The sequence below is a fragment of the Mauremys reevesii genome, linkage group 2 (genome assembly GCF_016161935.1).
Source record: "Mauremys reevesii isolate NIE-2019 linkage group 2, ASM1616193v1, whole genome shotgun sequence".
Classification (NCBI taxonomy): Eukaryota; Metazoa; Chordata; order Testudines; family Geoemydidae; genus Mauremys; species Mauremys reevesii.
This window is the reverse complement of record NC_052624.1, coordinates 990072-1010034: the sequence shown is the minus strand read 5'-3', so window position 1 is coordinate 1010034 and position 19963 is coordinate 990072. Positions and strand designations below refer to the sequence as shown.

The following is a 19963-nucleotide window of genomic DNA, read 5'->3' as shown; positions in this document are numbered from 1 at the left end:
CCCTGTGCTGCAGATCTCGCCCACCCACAGAGGGGGGCCGTGATGGGTTTAGCCCCAGCTGGGCGCGTCTGGGGGGCCGTGCCAGCTGCTGGGCGCTCGGCCTGGGGACGGATGGGGCCCGGGTGTGAAGGAGGCAGGGAGGGGACGGCGCTGGCTCAGGCTGGGGAGTCGAGCGGCTGCGTGAGCATGTTCAGTGGTGGGGGAGCAGCAGACTGCTAAGGAGCTGGAGCCATCGCGCCGGCAGGCTGCACCGGCAGGCAGCCCCGGAGACGGGCACACAATGGGCTGCTGAGCAGCTGCCGCGCGGGTGGCCAGCGAGGGGGGGTGCAGCCCGGAGACGGGGTCCCAGGCCACATTCCATCGCCGTGGTGATCCGGGGCTGCGGTTGCCAGCACCTGCGATTGGTGGGAGCAGGGTCCTGCTCTGGCCGCGCCGGGTGCAGGGGGAGCCGGGGACCCGGCTGCCTGACAGCTGAGCATGGGCGGGCACTGCGGGCAGCCCAAGCGAGGGAGGGCAGCAGGGAGCCCAGACGCCTGCCCCGGCGCTGGGGCGTGAGGGACTGCCGGGGACAGGGACTGGAGCCGCCATGAGGGCCTGCTCGCAGGGCAGCGCAGGGGCCGAGCGGCTCTCCAGCCTCCAGGTCTTTGCCAACAACTCCTCGCTGCACGGCATCAGCCACATCTTCCGGCACGGCTCGCTCTCGTTGCGCCGCGTGCTCTGGGCCCTCTTCTTCCTGGGCTCGCTGGGGCTGCTGCTGCTGGTCTGCATGGAGCGCGTCACCTACTTCTTCTCCTACCCGCACGTCACCAAGCTGGACGAGGTGGCCGCGCCCAACCTGACCTTCCCCGCCATCACCATCTGCAACCTCAACGAGTTCCGCTTCTCCCGCATCACCCGCAACGACCTGTACCACGTGGGCCAGCTGCTGGCCCTGCTCAGCGACCGCTACGAGATCCGCAGCCCCCACCTGGCCGAGCCCCAGCTGCTGGCCGCCCTGCGGGACAAGGCCAACTTCCGGAACTTCAAAGCCAAGCCCTTCGACATGGCCGACTTCTACAACCGCACGGGCCACGACATGGCCGAGATGCTGCTGCAGTGCAGCTTCCGTGGCACCGACTGCACCGCCCAGAACTTCACCGCGGTGAGTGCGGCCCCGACCGGCACAGCCACAGCCTGCCTCAGGCTGGCTTCCGATCCGGGAGCAGCTCTGCCTGCGGGGTGTTGGGCAAGGTGGGGGGATGTTTGACTCCAGGCCTAGGGGGCAGCTTGGGGGGCAGGGTCCTGGGCTGGGTCTGTCAGTCACTTGGGGTGGCGGGTCGTGCTGTTGGCACTGCTGCGTTGGGCTCGTACTCCCGGGGCGTCAGAGAGGGAACGGGGTGACGATCCACCCCTCCCCCATGTGCCTGGTACTGCGCATGGGATTCCTGCTCCCCGCATGGCTGGGCTGCTGCCCCCTGGGCTCATCCCCCATCTCTGGAGCTAAGACCCGCCCCGCAGCCCAGCCAGACCAGGCCCCGCTGCTGGGCTCATCCGTTCCCTAGCCCAGCTGTCTGTGGACATGCCAGGCTCCCCTCTGCCTCTGGGACCCTGCAGCCAGGGCCGGCTTCAGAACGGCAGGGCCCGATTCGAATACCCGGTGGCGGTCCGGGTCTTTGCTGGCACTTTGGCGGCGGGTCCTTCCCTTGCTCCGGGTCTTCTGCGGACCCCCTGCTGCCGAAGTGCCGCCGAAGACCTGGACCGCCGCCAGGTGAGTAAAAAAAAGTAAAAAATTAAAAAGGCGCGGGACCTTCTTAGGCGCGGGCACGGGGCCCGATTCCGGGGAATCAGCCCAAGCCTGCCCTGCCTGCAGCTGTGGGTCTCTGGCCCCTGCCAGCCACGGAGCTGCCGGCCCCACCCAGGCGCACGGGCCCTCGCCGTCTCTGGTGCCACGAGCTGGATGACATTCGGGAGCCGGGGCTGAGCCGACAATTCCCCAAAGCACCTTTCTGGGCCGCAGGCTGCCGGGCGTTTCCCAAAGGAGACACCCCGGACACCACGCCAGCGTCACTACAGCCCTCCTCGCAGGATGGGCCCATGCGCCACAAGCAATGGCCTGGCCTTGCAGCCTGGCTAGGAGCCCCCCGCTTCGCCAGCTGGCCCATGGGCCTGGCTGTCCAGCCGGCTGGCTGAGCGACACTGGCCGCTCTGACCCCGTTTATATCCCATGCGCCCTGCCAGCCGCGTCGCTTGGTGCCGGTCCGCGGCCACGTGGCTCAGATGCCCCCTCACGCCGTGCTCCCAAGCCGGCCTGGCCCAGGGGGTCCAGCTGAAACCATTGCTGCGGTTTGCAGGGACAACGACCCGACCCCTTGGGAACACTCGCTGCACCCCCAGCAAAGCCACTTCTCGGCCACTTGCCTCGCTGGCCAGCAAGCGCCGCGTGGAACCTCCCTGGTGCTAGGTGCTGGGGCGGAGCACACCCTGACCGTTCGCGACTCTGCTGCTCCAGCCCGGTGGGACAGGAAGCACTGGCTAGCCATGGCCTCAGTTCCTGCCGGCGGGAGTGGGGAGCTCAGTGTGTCGTTCACAACCACAGGACCGTGCTCGGACCCTAGTGCCAGGAGCAGAAACCAAGAATCTCGCTGCCAGTGTCGCCGCTGTTGCACACTTGTGTAAAGTCTGGGCTGTGTGTGACACAGGAGCCATGTGTGCACACTTGTGTAAAATACAGGCCATGTGTGCATGTGTGTGTGACACAGGGGCCATGTGTGCACACTTGTGTAAAATACAGGCCATGTGTGCATGTGTGTGTGACACAGGGGCCATGTGTGCACACTTGTGTAAAACACAGGCCATGTGTGCATGTGTGTGTGACACAGGGGCCATGTGTGCACACTTGTGTAAAGCATGGGCTGTGTGTGCATGCGTCTGACGCAGGGGCCATGTGTGCACGTGCGACATGCTGCAGTGTGTGCACAGGTCTGTGTGTTGTGGCTCCCTGACCAGGCTGCTGCACGCTGGGGCTGGGGCCTGCCCGCGGGAGCAGACGCCGGCGCGTGGGTGCAGACCCTGCTGATGCCCCAGGCTGGGCGGAGCTGGGCCCTTTGCTAGCTGTGCCAGGGGCCTGCTGCAGCGGCTGGGCGGGCTGGCAGGTCCACCGCCTTGGCCTGTTGTTTGCTGGCTGCTGCCCCTTTAAGAACGGGGTGGGGCAGACAGTGTTTGGGGCAGGGCAGGAGCCCTGGCTGGCGGGGGCGCTCCCAGATACTTCAGCTCCCGCCTCTCCCAGCAGGGGGCACTGTGGGGGCGGGGCAGGTGCGCGGGCTGCAGCGACTGAGGGACCTCGGGAGACTCGGGACGAGCTGTTGTGGAATGGGATGAGCAGAGCTGGGGATGGAGCCAGGTGTCACGGACTCACAGATGGTGCCCACTCGTGGCCCTGTGCGGTCCGTGGGGGGGGCCCTTTCAGGGCGACAGCCCTTCCCGGGGGGCCGCTCTCTCTCGGGGTCAGGCCCCTCCACCTCCTGGAGCCGCACCTCTCTGAGCCTCAGCACGTCTGTCTCTGCCGTGGGCCCCTCAGGGAGTCCCCTCGCTCTGGGTCCCCCTGGGCCTCCTCACCCCCAAAGGGGTTGGTGCCCCCTGTTCTCTAGCCCGGAGCGACTCTCAGCCAGCGTAACACAGGAGGTTTATTGAGGGTTGAACCCAGCACAGGAAACTCTCCGGCCTCAGGCCTGGCCTCCCTCAGCCCAGCACATCCCAGTCCCCCTGCAGCCAGGGGGGCTCTGCCTGCTCCCCCTCACCAGCCCGGAGCCCCCCTGCTTCCCAGCTGGGCCTCTGATACCCCCGGCCCTGAGCCCCCTCTGTCCATTGGCTTCTCTCCAGGGAAACAGGGTCGCCTGGGCCCCCTCTCCCCTCTTCTGTCCTCTGGCCCCTTGGGCTGGAACCGGCTGGTCAGGTCACCGGGGTCCTCTCCCCGCAGCCCATTGTCCCCCACTGGCCAGAACCGGCTGCGACTCCTGAGCTGGGTTGTCAAGTCACCGGTCGCTGGGGTGTCCATTCTCTACACCAGTGGTTGGGGTCCCAAGTCCCCTCTCTGGTCCTGTGTACCAACAAACTCCCTCTTCCCTCACCTCGTTAAACCCATAGCACCCAGGGAAACTGAGTCCCACCTGCTCTGCATGCAAACCACTGGAAAACCAAGAAAATCCCCCATAGGAAACAAGGCAAAACAAGAAACTCCCCCACTTGGTCACACCAGGCGTTGAGAGGGTTTGAGGCCTAAGGTAGCCCTGCCCTAGCAGGCTGACAGGCTGGGACCTTCGCGCGGGGCTGGGGACGCAGGGCAGCAGGGCGCTGGGTGCAGACTCCCCATCTCCCGCGCAGGGCAGGCAGGCCGCACGCTCCAGGCTGGGGGGAGGGATCCCTCTGTCCCCACTCACACGGAGCCTGTGGAACTCCCTGCCACAGGGTCTCGCTCAGGCCAAGCGCTCAGGCACGGTCAGAGCGTCAGACGTTGCTGTGGCTAATGAGACTTTCCAGAGCCCCCCAGGGGCATCCGGCCGGGCTGCCTGCCACAGCGCTGGGCCGGCCTCTGCCCTGGGCTTGGGGTGTCTCCCTCTGGGCAGGGTCCCTTGGAGCGGCTGGGCCGGGCCGGCCTGGCAGCTTGGGGGATGGGGAGCAGGCAGATCAGGGACGAGAGGGGCGTGGGAGGCTGGAGAAGGGACAGGCCCACGGAGGGGGTGATGAGGGAGCCCCGCAACCCTTCCTGCCCCATATGGCCCTGGCCTGAAGGGGCAGGCCCCAGCTCACAGCACCGCCTGGCAGTGCCCACCCCGTGCTCAGCTCTTGCTGCAGCTGGGGTCCGCCCCCAGCACAGGGAGCCTGTGGGCAGGCGTGTCCCCCGCTCCCCCAGCGGGCCTGCAAGGGGCATTCAACGGAGACTGGACACGGATGGTCATGGAGGCGGCTCCCCGCCCACACGCCCCCTCTCCCCCTTCCTTAGATGGATCCCTTGTTACCATGGCAATGGCTCCCCTCTTTCAGTGCAGCCGTTGCCATGGCGATGGCTCCCCTCCCTTACCTGTGCAGCCTAGTTGCCAGGACAGCGTCCCTGGTGTGGGTTGGGTGCCGCGGTACCCGCATGGGCACCCATCACACCCCTACCCAGGGCACTGGGGTGAAAGGCTCCAACCCACGGCCCAGTTGCCATTTCAGGGTGTCCCAGACGGGGGTGTGTATGGACCCTTCCCTCCCCCAGGATGCACCAGGCCCTTACCCAGCTTGGGCACCCCCCCGAGCTGCCCCGGGGCCAGTCCCGGGGCCAGCGCAGTGCTGGGCCAGCTCCCCCCAGCCGGCACCGCTCACCCCGCTGGCCTACGCCTGCCCCGGCCAAGGCAGGGCTTCCTGGGGAAGTGGGGGCTGGTCCCTGGCCAGGCAGCCTGTTCTACGCAGTGCCGGGGTGGTGGTGGAGGACCCCAGAGGTCTCCGTGGGTCACTGACACGCAGCTGCAGGGTCTGGGCTGTGCCTGGCCTGTCAGCAGGATCCGGGGGGGACCTCTTAGCAGGCCAGGCCCAGGGACCCCCAGTTCCCTAGGGACCCACACTCCAAGGCTGGGCCTTCACCCCAACGCCCCGTCTCCCCATGCTCCCAGCAGCGAGGCCTGCGGGAGGCCGTGCTGGGCCCAGCCGGGGGCAATGTTCCCGGGCGTGTTCACTGCCACGCGGGCCTGTGCCAACCGGGACCCGTCAATTAGTTGCCTGGCCTGTCTGACGGGCCGAGGTCAGCGCAGCGAGGCAGGAGTCCAGCCGCGGGCCAGTACCCGCCGGGCCAGCTGAGCGGCGTCAGCCCCGGCCCCGAGTTCACTCGCTGTTGTCCCCTTTGTCTCCCCACCCCAGGTGCCAGAGTCCCTCCAAAGAGCCCCTTCCCGAGCCACCTGCCCCGGGCTGCCAGCTCCGTAACCAAATCCTGCCGGGCGGCCCGCTGCTTGCTGGGAGTTGGTCAGGCCTTGGCATCTCCTTGCCCTGCAGGCCCCTCTGTAGATTTGGGCCAGTTCTGTAGTGACTCTGTCCATCCCCAGCTGGCACCGTGCCCCCCCCCCCACCCGCTGCACTCTTCCAGGAGTGTCAGCCCATTGGGCAGCAATGCCATGCCCCGAGGGAAACTGAGGCATGCCAAGGCTGCATACAGCTATTACAAACAATTCCCACGTGGTCCGAGTTACACCCTGGGGGCAGCAGGGAGTGAACCTGGGCCCACTGCATCCCACGGAGGGAGCCTCCCCTGCCCAGGCTCTTGAAAACTCACCTGCCACCCCCAGGAGTCCGAGCCCAGCTGCCAGTGGGCTGCAGGATCTGAGAGGCCAGATTCAGGCTGGTGCCTCCTGCGGGAAAGGGGCCACAACTCATCAGCAACACCCCATGGCATGGGGGGGTCCGTACCCCAGCGGGGCAGGGGTCTCTCTGGCCACAGGGTAAAGAGGAGTTGCTGGATTTGGGTGGGGACAGGGGGGCTCTGGCAATGGGGTGTGGGGGAGAGTCGCTATGGGGGGAGTTGCTATGGGGGGAGTTTCTCTGGCTATGGGGTGTGTGAGGGTCTCTGGCTGTGGCGTGTTGTTCTGGCTATGGGAGGGTCTCTTGCTATTGGGTGTGGGGGTCTCTGGCTATGGGGTGCAGGGGGGGCTCTGGCTGGGGGGGGTGCAGGAGCATCTGGCTATGGCCATGGTGCCCAAACTTTTCCTATCATCCTCCCCTTACCAGTAATGGAATCTGGTCATCCCCTCCGCCCCTCTCCAAATTGCTGCAGGCGGCTCAGCAGTGAGCTGACGGCAGAGCTGGGGATGGGGGAGGCGCTGGGACTAAAGATGGGGCTGGGCTGGGCTGGGGGGGCGGAGTGGAGCTGGGGGCTGGCTGTGCCCTACTGTGCACCCCCCCATACGTTCCTCCATGCCCCCCAGAGGGGCACGCCCCACAATCTGGGGACCACTGGGCTATGGGGTGCGGGGTGTCACAGATCCCTGGGCCCGGTGCTCTCGCCCAACTCTGGAACCATCCCTGGGAGAATCCCTGTGTCTCAGCCCCCCTCAGGGGAAAACCACCCCCTGCCTCCTGGGACCCACCCTGGGAGCCTTCAGCCGCCTGCTTCATGCCGTGAGCTCCCCTCAGGGCGTCCTGGGGCGAGACGCCTGCACCCCCAGAGGGAGTCCTGCACCCCCAGTTCCTGCCTGCAGTGAGCTCGGCCAGCGTGTGAGAGCCGGGGGTCAGTGGGCATCTGGCCCCAGCGCAGACAGTCTGTAGTTACCCCAGAGAACAGAAAGTTACAGCCAAGTCCAGCTGGGTCGGGCCAGAGCCCAGCGCTCCAGGACCCCTCCCTAGGCCCAGGCCAGGCGCTTCTGGGTCCAGCAGCCCCCACTTAACACCCCCAGCCCCTCCTCAGCCCTTTGTCCTTGTTCCCCATGAACACAGTCACCTGCCTCCTCCTCAGCCCTTGTCCTCCCGCTGGTCACACCTGGCTGGCCTACTGCGGAGGGGCCGGGCCATGGGTGCCAAACGTCCGGGCAATTGGAGTGGCCCCTGTATTCTGGCCAGCAGCCCACTCCCCCTGGGGCTGTCGGCCAGTGGCCCCCTCCCCCACCCCCCGGGCCATCGGACAGTCCCCCACTCCCTCCGGGCCGTTGACCAGTCTCCCACTCCTCCCAGGCCATCGGCCAGTGGCCCCCTCCCCCACTCCCCTGGGGCCGTGGGCCAGTCGCCCCCTCCCCCCCGGCCCTCGGCCAGTCGCCCCCTCCCCCCAGGCCATCACCCAGTCGCCCCCTCCCCCAAGGCCATCACCCAGTCGCCCCTCCCCAGGCCATCACCCAGTCGCCCCTCCCCCAGGCCATCGGCCAGACGCCCCTCCCCAGGCCGTCGGTCAGTGGCCCCCTCCCCACTCTCCCCAGGCCATCGGCCAGTCGCCCCCTCCCCCAAGGCCATTGGCCAGCCGCCCCCTCCCCCCGGGCCATCGGCCAGTCGCCCACTCCCCCGGGGGCCATGTCCTAGACCTCCTATGTGCCTTCCACTGGGCCTGCCCCGAGGAGCCTGGCCCAAACTCTCCTGGGAGCCGACCCCGAAGGGAGGGCTGCTGTCAGGCCTGGACCAGCTGCTGGCCTGCTCCCTGAGTGACGGCCCTGCCTGGCTTCCTGGCATAGAAACGGGGCCAGTTGCTGTGGAGCTTGGGCACATTCAGCATGGGGGGCGGGGGGGAGGCGTATGCGTCCTGCGCTTTCTATCGGCTTGCTGTGGCAATGTGCTTCTGTCGCTTGGCTGGGGGTTGGAAGGCAGCCAGCCCTGACTGAGTGTGGCTAGGGTGACCAGACAGCAAGTATGAAAAATCGGGCAGGGGGTGGGGGGTAATAGGTTCCCATATAAGAAAAAGCCCCGAATATCGGGACTGTCCCTATAAAATCGGGACATCTGGTCACCCTAATGTGGCCCTGTTAAACCCGCTTACAAACAAAGCCTTTTATGGCATCACGAAAGGTTCTGGCTGTCGCTGCATCAGACAGACAGTCAAGAGCTGAGATGATGACGCTAAACCCAGGATCAGGAGCAAACACTGCAGCCGGGTCCGTAACTTGCTGGGATAGGGCCATGGATTCACCCCCACCCCCTTTGTCCAGCATGTCATTCGTAAGGACATTGCATGGCAAGCAAGGCCCCGCCCCCCAAGCACTGCCCCCCCCCCCTCAAATCAGTTAGCCCCTTTCTCCCCACAAACACATTCCTACCAACCGGTAGGACCTGGCTGTGTTTGCTTTGGCAAAGAGGAGATTAAGGGGGACATGACAGCGATCTTCGAATACTTGAAAGGCTGCCATAAAAAAGAGAGAGCAAAGCTGTTCTCTCTGGTCACAGTGGCAGGACAAGAGGCAGCAGATTCAAGCTACAGCCCAGCAGAGTTAGATGAAATCTCAGGGAAAACTTCCCAGCTGTAAGAACAGCGGGACAGTGGAACAGACGCCTCGGGGGGTTGTGGAAGCTCCTTCACTGGAGGTTTTCCGAAGGAGGCTGGAGTCGTCTGTCTGGGATGGGACAGACACAACAAATCCTGCATCTTGGCAGAGGATTAGACTGGATGACCCTGGCGGGCTCTAGGATTCTCTCCCGCTCTGCCATTGGGCCGGCCAGGCAGTCCATGGCGTGGGAGCACAGAGCGTCCCTCACTCCTGGTGCCCAGGTACATCCAGCTGGCTGAGGGGACCGTCTCCATAACCCTTCGCAGTCACAGGGCCAGTCGGGGGGAATCGGCTCCTCAGCAAGTGCCGTGATGCGGACACTGGCATCCAAAGGGGTGTGTAGCCACCTGCCCACAGCACATCCCACAGCCGCTCTGCACCAGCTGAGCATGGCTCAGGGCCTGGTGACGGGGTCCTGCCCTGGGAATAGCAGCCCAGCCTGTCCCGACTGGCGACAAACCCCGGCATTGTGAGCACGTTGCTGCTCGTAAATCGGCCTCTGTGCCTCCCAAGGGCCTGCATTCCAACAGCGTAGTGCCCATATGCTCTTGGGGGGCAAACCCTGGGCACATGGGTCGCATCCATGGGCTGTTCTCAACACGGGCAATGCCTCCGGTCTAGCGTTACTGCCGCCGCTCGGGGCAAACCGCACGCCTGGCTGCTCAGACACCTCTGCCGTGCCTGGCCCAGAGTCGACCCCCCAGCACCAGTGCAGCGGAGCTGTAGCAGTCTGGGGCAGCCGGCTTCTGGCCAGTCAGGGGGCCTCCTGCGGGCGTCTCTACCCAGAGAGGGGCGGCCCCAACCTGCTCCCACACTCCAGAAACGTGGCTTTCCTCAGGTGCCAGGTCTCACCCCGGGGTGCATGGTGCTGGGCCTGCCCTGCGCCAGCTGCGCCCGGCCACGGACTGGGCATTAGCGGCTGTGCTGAGCATCACGAGGCTGCCATGCCAGGTCCTCTGCCTCCTCCTCTGCTTCCTCCTCGCCTCCCCCACTCTGTCATTAAATCCGCCAGGTCCCTTGGGTGGGTCAAAGTGCTGCCCACATGTCGCCCGGCCCTCGCCCAGCTCCTGCCAGGTGAGTGACCGTGCAAGCCAGCGAGGTTTGGCCAAAGGCGCCTCCTCCACGTGGCTGGTGCCGGGAGCTGAGAGCGCAGACAGAACGGCAGCTGGCCCGTACAGGGTGGACAGTCAGCGACCATGGCCCCAAAGGGGGAGTGGCCCCGTTTTGGGCTGGTTTGACTTGGGGCTGTGACCTGCCGGGCTGCCAGCGCCCCTGTTAACACGGGGTTCAGAACTAGTGTAGACGCGCCAGCCCCGGGTTCTCTAACACAGGACATCTGTCTGGCCATAGTTGCAGTTGGTTGGTTTTGGTAAGTTAAGGTTAGTTGGTTGAGGTGGGTTAGTAGCTGGGGTTGGGTTAGGGTTAGTTGGTTGGGGATGGTGGATGGTGGCCTACCAGCCCTGGGCTTACGGCAGTGCAGACAGGCCCAGCCCCCCCAGCCGTTCATGGACACAGCGCAGCTCTGCACATGGCACAGCCCCCTCCCAGCCTGGCCTGATCCTGGTGCAGTGTCTCTCTGGGCTGGGCTGGGGCTGACCCCTCGTGTCCGGCTCTGTCTCCCCTGCAGATCTTCACACGCCTGGGGAAGTGCTACACCTTCAACGCGGGGGCGCCGGGCAACGAGCTCCTCACCACCGTCAAAGGTGGCTCCGGCAATGGGCTGGAGCTCATGCTGAACATCCAGCAGGAGGAGTACCTGCCCGTCTGGGGGGAGAGCGGTGAGGCTGGGCGCTGGGCACAAGGCTCCCCACACATACCTGGGACAGCAACACCCGGCATGGACAGCCCTGCCTGACCCCGTCCCTGAGACAGCAACACCCAGCATAGACAGTCACCCCACCACCACCCCCAGACAGCAACACCCGGCACACACAGGCCTTTCTGCGCCTGCCTCCCCACAGAGAGCAACACCGCTGGCATGGACAGGCCTGTCTCATCCCCCTCCCCGAAGCTGAAAAGCCACAGGGCAGAAATCAGGTCTAGCCAGCTCCCGCACAGAACAGGAGCCCTCTCCCACCCCCTTGGCCCCGGCCCCGGGTGTCCCCCCGCCCAGGGTAACACCCCCATGCTCTGCTGTGTTTGCAGATGAGATCTCCTACGAAGCTGGGGTCAAGGTGCAGATCCACAGCCAGGAGGAGCCGCCCTTCATCGACCAGCTGGGCTTCGGTGTGGCACCCGGCTTCCAGACCTTCGTGTCCTGCCAGCAGCAGAGGGTATCCATCCTTCCATCTGTCTGTCCATCCCCGGGCCCTGCCCATCACCCCAGTGCTCGTGGGGCAGGCAGCCTGGGAGGGAGGGGGCCCTGGTGATGACAGAAAGGGGGGTCGGCTCCTCAGGGATCCCTGGGGAGGGGCTGCTGGCATAAGGCTCCCCATTCTCTGCAAGGGAGGATGTCAGTAGCCATTTTTTCCCCCAGGCCCTGGCCGTGTGGATCCCCCTCTCCAGGCAGGCTCCCCATGCACGTGTGATCAGAATCTTTGGCCACCAGTGTCTGGGGGGGTCACTCTGTGCCCACGTGTCCTGTTGCCATCCACCTGGGGGCAGATAGAGGCAAAGTGACCCTGCCTGCTCTCCCCGCTTGGTACCTGTGGCAGTGAGGTGGGACTCGCATTCCACCAGGTCTACTCTAGCACCTTGTCCTCGTGCACTTGCAAATATGAAATATTGATAGTTGGTTACGATTGGTTGGGTTTGGTTGATTGGGAATGGCTGGGGTTTGTTAGGGTGGGTTGGGGTGGGATGGGGATGGTGGGTTGGTTAGCATTTGTTGGGGTTGGTGGTTGGGGTTTGGTTAGTTGGGATGGTGGGTTAGGGTTGATTGGTTGGGGTTCAGATGGTGTGTGAGGTTAGCAACATGGGTATCCGTCCTTCCATCTGTCTGTCCATAGTTGCAGTTTGTTGATTTGGTAGGTTAAGGTTAGTTGGTTGAGGTGGATTAGTAGCTGGGGTTGGGTTAGGGTTAGTTGGTTGGGGATGGTGGTTGGGTTGGGTTAGTAGCTGGTGTTGGTTGGTTAGGGTTGGTTGGGGATGGTGGTTGGGTTGGGTTAGTAGCTGGTGTTGGTTGGTTAGGGTTGGTTGGGGATGGTGGTTGGGTTGGGTTAGTAGCTGGTCTTGGCTGGTTAGAGTTGGTTGGGGAGGGTGGCTGGATTGCATTTATAGCTGGTGTTGGTTGTTTAGGGTTGGTTGGGGATGGTGGTTGGGTTGGGTTAGTAGCTGGTGTTGGTTGGTTAGGGTTGGTTGGGGATGGTGGCTGGATTGCATTTATAGCTGGTGTTGGTTGGTTTTGGGGATGGGTTGGGGGTGGGGTTGTAGCTGGTGTTGGTTGGTTAGGGTTGGTTGGGGATGGTGGTTGGGTTGGGTTAGTAGCTGGTGTTGGTTGGTTAGGGTTGGTTGGGGATGGTGGCTGGATTGCATTTATGGCTGGTGTTGGTTGGTGTAATGAAGTGGCCTTTGGCAGGACACAACTGAGAGTATCAATTCAGGACAAATCACTCAGAGCAGGGCAGTTACAGACCCAGGCTGGGGGTCCTTCACTACTAAGGCACCAAACCACCCAGACAGAGAGGACTCTGGTCTCACCCCACTGGCTAACCACAAGTCACACAAGCAATTTCCTTAGACACCCCAGTCTCCCAGTATCACCACCAGTGCCACTCGTCCTGCGGATGAATGGTTATGAAAACCAACACCCCAGTAAAAGAAAAAGGTTCTCCCGATCCCAAAGGACCAAGACCCAGACCCAGGTCAATAGACAAATCAGATCTTACCCACAAATCACGCTGTTGCCAATCCTTTAGAATCTAAAATCGAAAGGTTTATTCATAAAAGGAAAGAAATATAGATGAGAGCTAGAATTAGTTAAATGGAATCAATTACATACAGTAACGTTAAAGTTCTTGGTTCAGGTTTGTAGCAGTGATGGAATAAACTGCTGGCTTAACTTAAGTCTCTGGAACATCCCCCGCTGGGATGGGTCATTCAGTCCCTTGTTCAGAGCTTCAGTTTGTAGCTAAGTTCCTCCAGAGGTAAGAAGCAGGACTGAAGATAAAATGGAGGGGTTTCCAGAGCCTTTTATCTCCTCTGCCCTGTGGAAGGACCCCTTTGTTCTTACTGTGGAAAATCACAGCAGCAAGATGGAGTTTGGAGTCACATGGGCAAGTCACATGTCCATGCATGACTCAGTTCTTTACAGGGAGAGCAGCCATTGCTCACATGCTCCCTTGAACAATCCCAGGAAGACTCCTCATATGTGGATTGGAGTCTCCCAAGGTCCATGATTGTAAATGGATTGTAAATGGGCACTTGATTGGGCACTTAATCTGCAAATTCCTTTCTCAATAAGCTGACCAAATGCTTCACTGGTGCTACTTAGAATCAAACACACTGAGATACCAGTACAGAGCCAATATTCATAACTTCAAATACAAAAATGATACACGCATACAGACAGCGCAATCTTAACCAGCAAATTACAACAGTTTCATAGACACCTTCCTTGACCTCCTTTGAACAAGATTTGGTGCCACTATAGGACCTTTGTTGCAACAATGATCTATACGGTCACAGTTCATATCAATAACGTCACACCCCCAACGCAAAATTGCTGCAGGAAGGGATGACACAAACATCACTGACTGCATCCCAAGAGCCCCCCATCCTTTGGTCTGTCTCACTACAGCTAGTACTGGGTTAGAAGCCGTACCAGTGTGTAACAGAAACGGTTTATCAATAACATGATTGAATCTCTCTACAAACTCAAGGCAAAACTTGGTTAGAACAATAGTGGACTGGATCTGCTCTTGCAGCAGGATTCCTGTATGTCTCATGTGATCTTGCCAAGAGCTAACGGACATAGCTACTTTATCTATACAAGCTCTGGCAAATGTTTGGAACCCAGTTAGTACCAAGACAATGTAGATATTAATGTTGTCCATACTATAGGAATCTTGGCATTTAGCTGTGAAAGCAATATAGTACTGTGCCTCAGTTTCCCTTTTCATACAGCACATCAGGTCTGGAATGTCTTTTCTTCTGTGAAAAGTTCCCATACTGTTTACAGGCACTAACTGTGCAACGTCAGCTTTACAAGGCCTTTTAACACAGTGTTTTTTTCTGTATCATTCTTAACATGTTCAAGGGTTTTCCCAAAAGATTCGGCACATTGTACATTTTTACAGTTCTTGGTATTAGCAACACATTAGCAATAACCACAAATCCATTGCAAGTGTCCATCTACAATAATTTTTTCATGCCACACCTTTGGCTCCATACCATTGGAGTTTTGGCGTTTTAGATTCAATCTGTGGCTTCCCTTTGCAAAATTCAGTCTTCTCTTTCCTTCTTGTCCTGCAGGATCAAACCCTGATTTCTCTTGCTCAACAGAAGTCACTGGCTGATGGGGTGGGCTCTCTGTGCTAACAGCTATTAGCAGGTCTTTCTTCTCCCTGCCAGCCAGGTAATTTGCATCAACACAAACACCAGCTTTTAACTTCTTAGCTGCTACCAATTCCAAGGCTGGACTCTGTCTTACAGAGATATCACACAAATCCAAAGGGTCTGAGGGTGAGCGTTTGCTTGCTGTCCCCTGCATCCTCAAGCATTCGGCCATAAAACTGTTCTGCTCTGAATAGGGTGACCAGATCACCCAGGTCAAATATCGGGACATGGGGAGAGACAGGGACAGAAAAAATGGCGGCAGAGCAAAAAAATAATCCCCACCTCCTCCTCCGGCTGGCTGCCCAGCTGGTGCAATCCCGCACCAGCCGGGCAGCCGCAGTGGGAGCTGCAGCAGCGGCTGCTCCCGAGTCCTGCTGCCGGGTGGGGAGAACAGCCGCCTGCCTGCTCAGGGCCAGGCTGGGCATGGCATGCTTGCAGTGTCCCGACCTAACATTGGTCGGGACGCGGGACAAACAAGCAAATATCGGGACAGTCCCGATAAAATCGGGACGTCTGGTCACCCTAGCTCTGAAACACCAGTAACCAAATCTGTCCTCAGACCCTGAAGCACCGACTGCTCACTCACAGAATCAGCATGGAGACAGTCCTGTTCCAACACCATTGTCTTCCCAACAAGCTGGTCAAACCCAGCCACTTGTTTTTTTGTTTTTTTTTTCATTGAGGTGAAGATATATTTACCATTGAAATAAACTGACATTGGAGGCCAGGGCATAGGCAGTTGTGAGCCAGATCTAATGCTGCTGCAGCCAGCGTGAATGCTGGACACAAACCCCAGGAAAGGCACCGCACTAACAAGTCCAGGGCAGTTCTCCCTACTTCTCACGAGGCTTGGAACAGCCAAGCACCCATGTGGGGTGCAGGAGGTGCGAACCACAGCAGACACGCTAGGCCTGGAGGGTTATTCCATCTCCACCTCCTGCATGGGGAGCTGCTGTTCGTTTCTCACCCACGGTACCGGCTCCGGCACATGTGGGTCATAAGTCCATTTAGGGAAGACGCGCTTGTACAGATTCAGCAGCACCGTGTCCTGGGATTTCAGCTGCCCATCAAAATGACACTTCATGTGACCATGAGTCCCTAGCGGCTCTGTAATGTGTCCTATGCGGCCCCACTTGGTCCTCAGCTCCACCGGCTCAAACCACAGCACATCCTCTCTGTTAAAGAACACGTATCGCACTACAGCCGTCTGGCTGAAGATCTTGAAAGGGTGACCACTGAGCACCAGCCGCTTGATGATGATTCTGTCTGGATCCACTGAGAGCAGAAAGCCTGTGGCCATGAGGTCGTGCATTCCATTACTCCTTTGTTTAAACAGTAGCACCGAGGCAGGGGGGAGTGATGGGAGCATAGACAGTCACCACCAGGACTGCATCAGACTGCAGGAAACGCTCCAACTTGTGCTGATCAGCTGAGCTATGCTGGGAGTACAGAGGGGAGGCGCAGAAGCGCCTGAACCCACAGTTTAAATTCCTTAACAGCTCTTACTCCATCTGAGACCTTTTCAAAGCTACCCACACTGGATCTTTCAAAAGGAAAGTCAGTGGCTCCATTCACAACAGAACATTTCTAGCTGTTAGGAACTGAAACTTCCTTGATTAAGCAGCAAAGAGTCTTGTGGCACCTTATAGACTAACAGACGTTTTGGAGCATGAGCTTTCGTGGGTGAAGTGGATATTTACCCACGAAAGCTCATGCACCAAAACGTCTGTTAGTCTATAAGGTGCCACAAGACACTTTGCTGCTTTTACAGATCCAGACTAACATGGCGACCCCTCTGACTTGACTTCCTTGATTAAATCACTTCCACACCCTTCAGCTACAGCAAACTGCTTGCAAAGACCACCCTGAAAACGTTTCTCTTCAGGAATTTTCTAACTTTCTAAGCACCAATTCACCTTTACCTTGCTCCACAGAAGCATTGCTCTGCTGAGCGCCATTATCAACGCCTGAGTTTCACTTACATCCAGGCTCACCTCTGGCCCATCAGGCGGATTCCTACCCAACCCGCTTTCAGGTAAATTGCTAGATTTCATAGTCAAAAGGTCAGAAGCATTTTCCTTCCCTTTACCACACACAAGGTCAGGAATCTTTTCCTTCTTGCTACAAGTTTCCAAACTGTCAGTGGGTAACACAATCAAATCACCTTCCTGCTCTCCTTGTGCCCGGCTGGGGTATCACCCTGATCAGACAGAGTTGCTACACCCTTTCCCAGCAACAGGCAAACTACAAGCACCAGAACTGTCTGGTCTCTGGGATTTCATCATGACACTAACTGGATGCACCCTAGTCATAGGGCCATTCTCCCCAGCAGACACAAACTCAGGACCATTCCCCTCCTGGGCTTTAGCTGAATCCAGAACCAACTCTGAGGCCTGGTCTACACTAGGGGGATAGTTTGAACTAAGGTACGCAAGTTCAGCTACACGAATAGCGTAGCTGAACTCAAAGTACCTTAGTTCTAAGTACTTACCCGTCCTCACGGCGCGGGATCGAAGTCCGCGGCTCCCCCGTCGACTCCGCCACCGCCGTTCGCGGTGGTGGAGTTCCGGAGTTGACGGGAGCGCGTTCGGAGTTCGATATATCGCGTCTAGATGAGACACGATATATTGAACTCCGAGAAGTCGATCGCTACCCGCCGACCCGGGCGGGTAGTATGGACGTACCCTGAGACAAGTGCACTATTCTCAACCATCACAGGCTGAAAGGCCCCTTCTGTCTGCTCCACAGACAAAGAGCCAGAGACACATTCTCCTTCCCCAGACACACAGCTTGGGATCTCATTTCCCTTGTCCCAGCACACAGGGCTGATCACAGACAACTGCTTGGAGACCGGGGTAGCTCCCTCCATAGGCAAGTCAATACCCCTGACAGACACAGGCACATTCCCTTCACGGTCACAATTCTCCACACAGGAAACAGGTAAGGGACAGGGACACTCATCTTCCACTATCCCTGTCTTCCCAAACTGCTGACTAGACCAAGCCATCAGCTCACCAGGCTGCCTAGGCTCCTCCAAACTTTCTCTGCCTTCCTCTCCCTTGTCCCAGCACCCAGGGCTGGTTACAGGCAAATACTGGGAGAGTCGGGCAGCTTCCTTACCAGGTAAACTGCTGTTCTCCGCACTACACTGAGCTACTTCCAGCAAATCACAGTCACCTTTTTCAGGTTCCCTTTTACAAGCTGTACCAGCCAACAATCCATCACCCATTACAAATCTCCCCTTTCCTCCCTCAGTTAGGGCTTCAACCTCACCATCTACTTTGATCTGCTCCTGAGAAACGTTTTCCGCACCAATGAGATCCTTCTGTGCTTGATCTAACTCCAGATTCACTTCTGAGACATTTGACAGACATTCAGAAACTCCATTCACAGACAAACTGATTTTTTGCACAGACAAACAGTCTTGCCAGGAATATTCAGTTTCACTTTCCAGGCAGGCTCTGTGTCATCACCAGTGACAGATCCCAGAAACAATGTCTCTTGGTTGTCTGTAATATGAGTGTAACGATGCTGCCTTTGGCGGGACCCAACTGAGAGTGTCAATTCAGGACCAATTGCTTAGAGCAGGACAGTCACAGCCCCAGGCTGGGGTTTTTCTACCTCTAAGGCACCAAACCAGTGAGACAGAGAGGACTTTGGTCTCACCCCACTGGCTAACCACAAGTCACACAAGCAATTCCCTTAGACACTCCAGTCTCCCAGTATCACCACCAGTGCCACTCGTCCTGGGGATGAATGGTTATGAAAACCAACACCCCAATACAAGAAAACGGTTCTCTCGATCCCAAAGGACCAAGCCCCAGACCCAGGTCAATATACAAATCAGATCTTACCCACAAATCACGCTGTTGCCAATCCTTTAGAATCTAAAATCTAAAGGTTTATTCATTAAAAGGAAGAAATATAGATGAGAGCTAGAATTGGTTAAATGGAATCAATTACATACAGTGATGGCAAAGTTCTTAGTTCAGGCTTGTAGCAGTGATGGAGTAAACTGCAGGTTCAAATCAAGTCTCTGGAACATCCCCCGCTGGGATGGGTCATTCAGTCCTTTGTGCAGAGCTTCAGCTTGTAGCAAAGTCCCTCCAGAGGCGCTGACATCTAATGGTGCTGGTGGATGCTCGACCCCCCTCTGCCCTGCCCCAACTCCACCTGTCGCCATTCCAACCCCTTCCCCAAACTCCCCCCCCAACTCCGTCCCCTCCCAGCCCATATTGGACTCCTTCCCCAAATCCCCGCCCCCACCCCGCCTCCTCCCCTGAGCTTGCCACGTTCCTGCTCCTCCCCACTCCCTCCCGGAGCTTGCCACAGCTGTTTGGTGGCGGCCGGGCGGGAAAGGCTGGGAGGTAGGCGGAGGAGCTAGGAACGTGGTGTGCTCAGGGGAGGAGGCAGAGGCGGGGGGAGCTTGGCTGCCGGCAGGGGCGGCTCTATGTTTTTGGCCGCCCCAAGCAGTCATGCGCGGGAGGCGCCCCGGAGCCGCGGGAGCAGCGGACCTCCAGTGGGCATGACTGCAGAGGGTCCGCTGGTCCCGTGCGGCTGCGGACGGTTCGCGGGTCCGGCGGCTCCGCTTGAGCTGCCGCAGTCATGCCTGCGGGAGGTCCAGCCGAGCCGCGGGACGAGCGCCCCCTCCGCAGTCATGCCTGCGGCAGGTCCGGCCCAGCCTGCCGCCCCCCCTGGCGGCAGGGAACGCCCCCTACATTTTGCCGCCCTAGGCACCAGCTTGTTTTGCTGGTGCCTAGAGCCGCCCCTGGCTGCCGGTGAGTACAGAGCACCCACTAATTTTTCCCCATGGGTGCTCCAGCCCCGGAGCACCACGGAGTTGGCACCTATGTCCAGAGGCAAGGAGCAGGATTGAGGACAAGATGGAGGAGATGCAGCAACTTTTTATAGTCTCTTGCCATGTGACCTGTGCTTCCTTTGTTCCAAACACAAGCTGCCCAGCACATGGCCTGGAAAAACCTCAGAGTTCTGTCCATAGGCAGGTCCCTGCCTTGCTGAGCCACAAGGTGTATCTGCTTCTCCCAATGGGTCAGTTGTAGCTGATGGTCCTTAATGGGCCATCAAGCAGGCTGGGCCGAGCTGACACCAGCTTGTCTGGAGTGTCACCCAGAAGCAGAGCACAAGTTTGAAATACAGACAGGACAGAGCCAATACTCATAACTTCAACTACAAAAACGATACACACATAGAGACAGCATAATCATAACCAGCAAACCATAACCTTGTCATAGACACCTCATGTGACCCCCTCTGTACAAGATTTGGTGCCACTACAGGACAACAATGATCTATACAGACCCAGTTTGTGTCAATACCATCAATAACATCATGAGTCAACCCACTGACTACTTTGGTGCAGCAAACAGCTGCAAGATGTCCATATTTTGTGCATTTTTTACACCCTGCATCTCTGGCTGGACATGCATCATCTCCTGGGATATGACCTGTTCCACACCTTCTGCACCTAGGCTGGAATTTGT

General features: G+C 59.2%; 1 protein-coding gene across 4 annotated transcripts in view; it reads left to right on the top strand.

Annotated features, from left to right (window-relative positions):
* The first annotated feature begins 181 nt into the window (after positions 1-181).
* Positions 182-19963, top strand: part of ASIC3 (acid sensing ion channel subunit 3) — a 46867-nt gene continuing 27085 nt past the window's right edge. Inside the window, exons 1-4 of one of the 4 annotated variants that reach the window (XM_039528035.1) lie at positions 182-1141; positions 10594-10744; positions 11112-11239; positions 16397-16497. In XM_039528035.1, coding sequence (XP_039383969.1) covers positions 587-1141; positions 10594-10744; positions 11112-11239; positions 16397-16497 — 935 coding nt within the window. In that variant the 5' untranslated portion in view covers positions 182-586. Of the gene's footprint in view, positions 1142-8894; positions 9188-10593; positions 10745-11111; positions 11240-16396; positions 16498-19963 lie in introns of those variants that run through there. The other 3 variants (XM_039528037.1, XM_039528039.1, XM_039528038.1) reach the window with 3 other exon arrangements.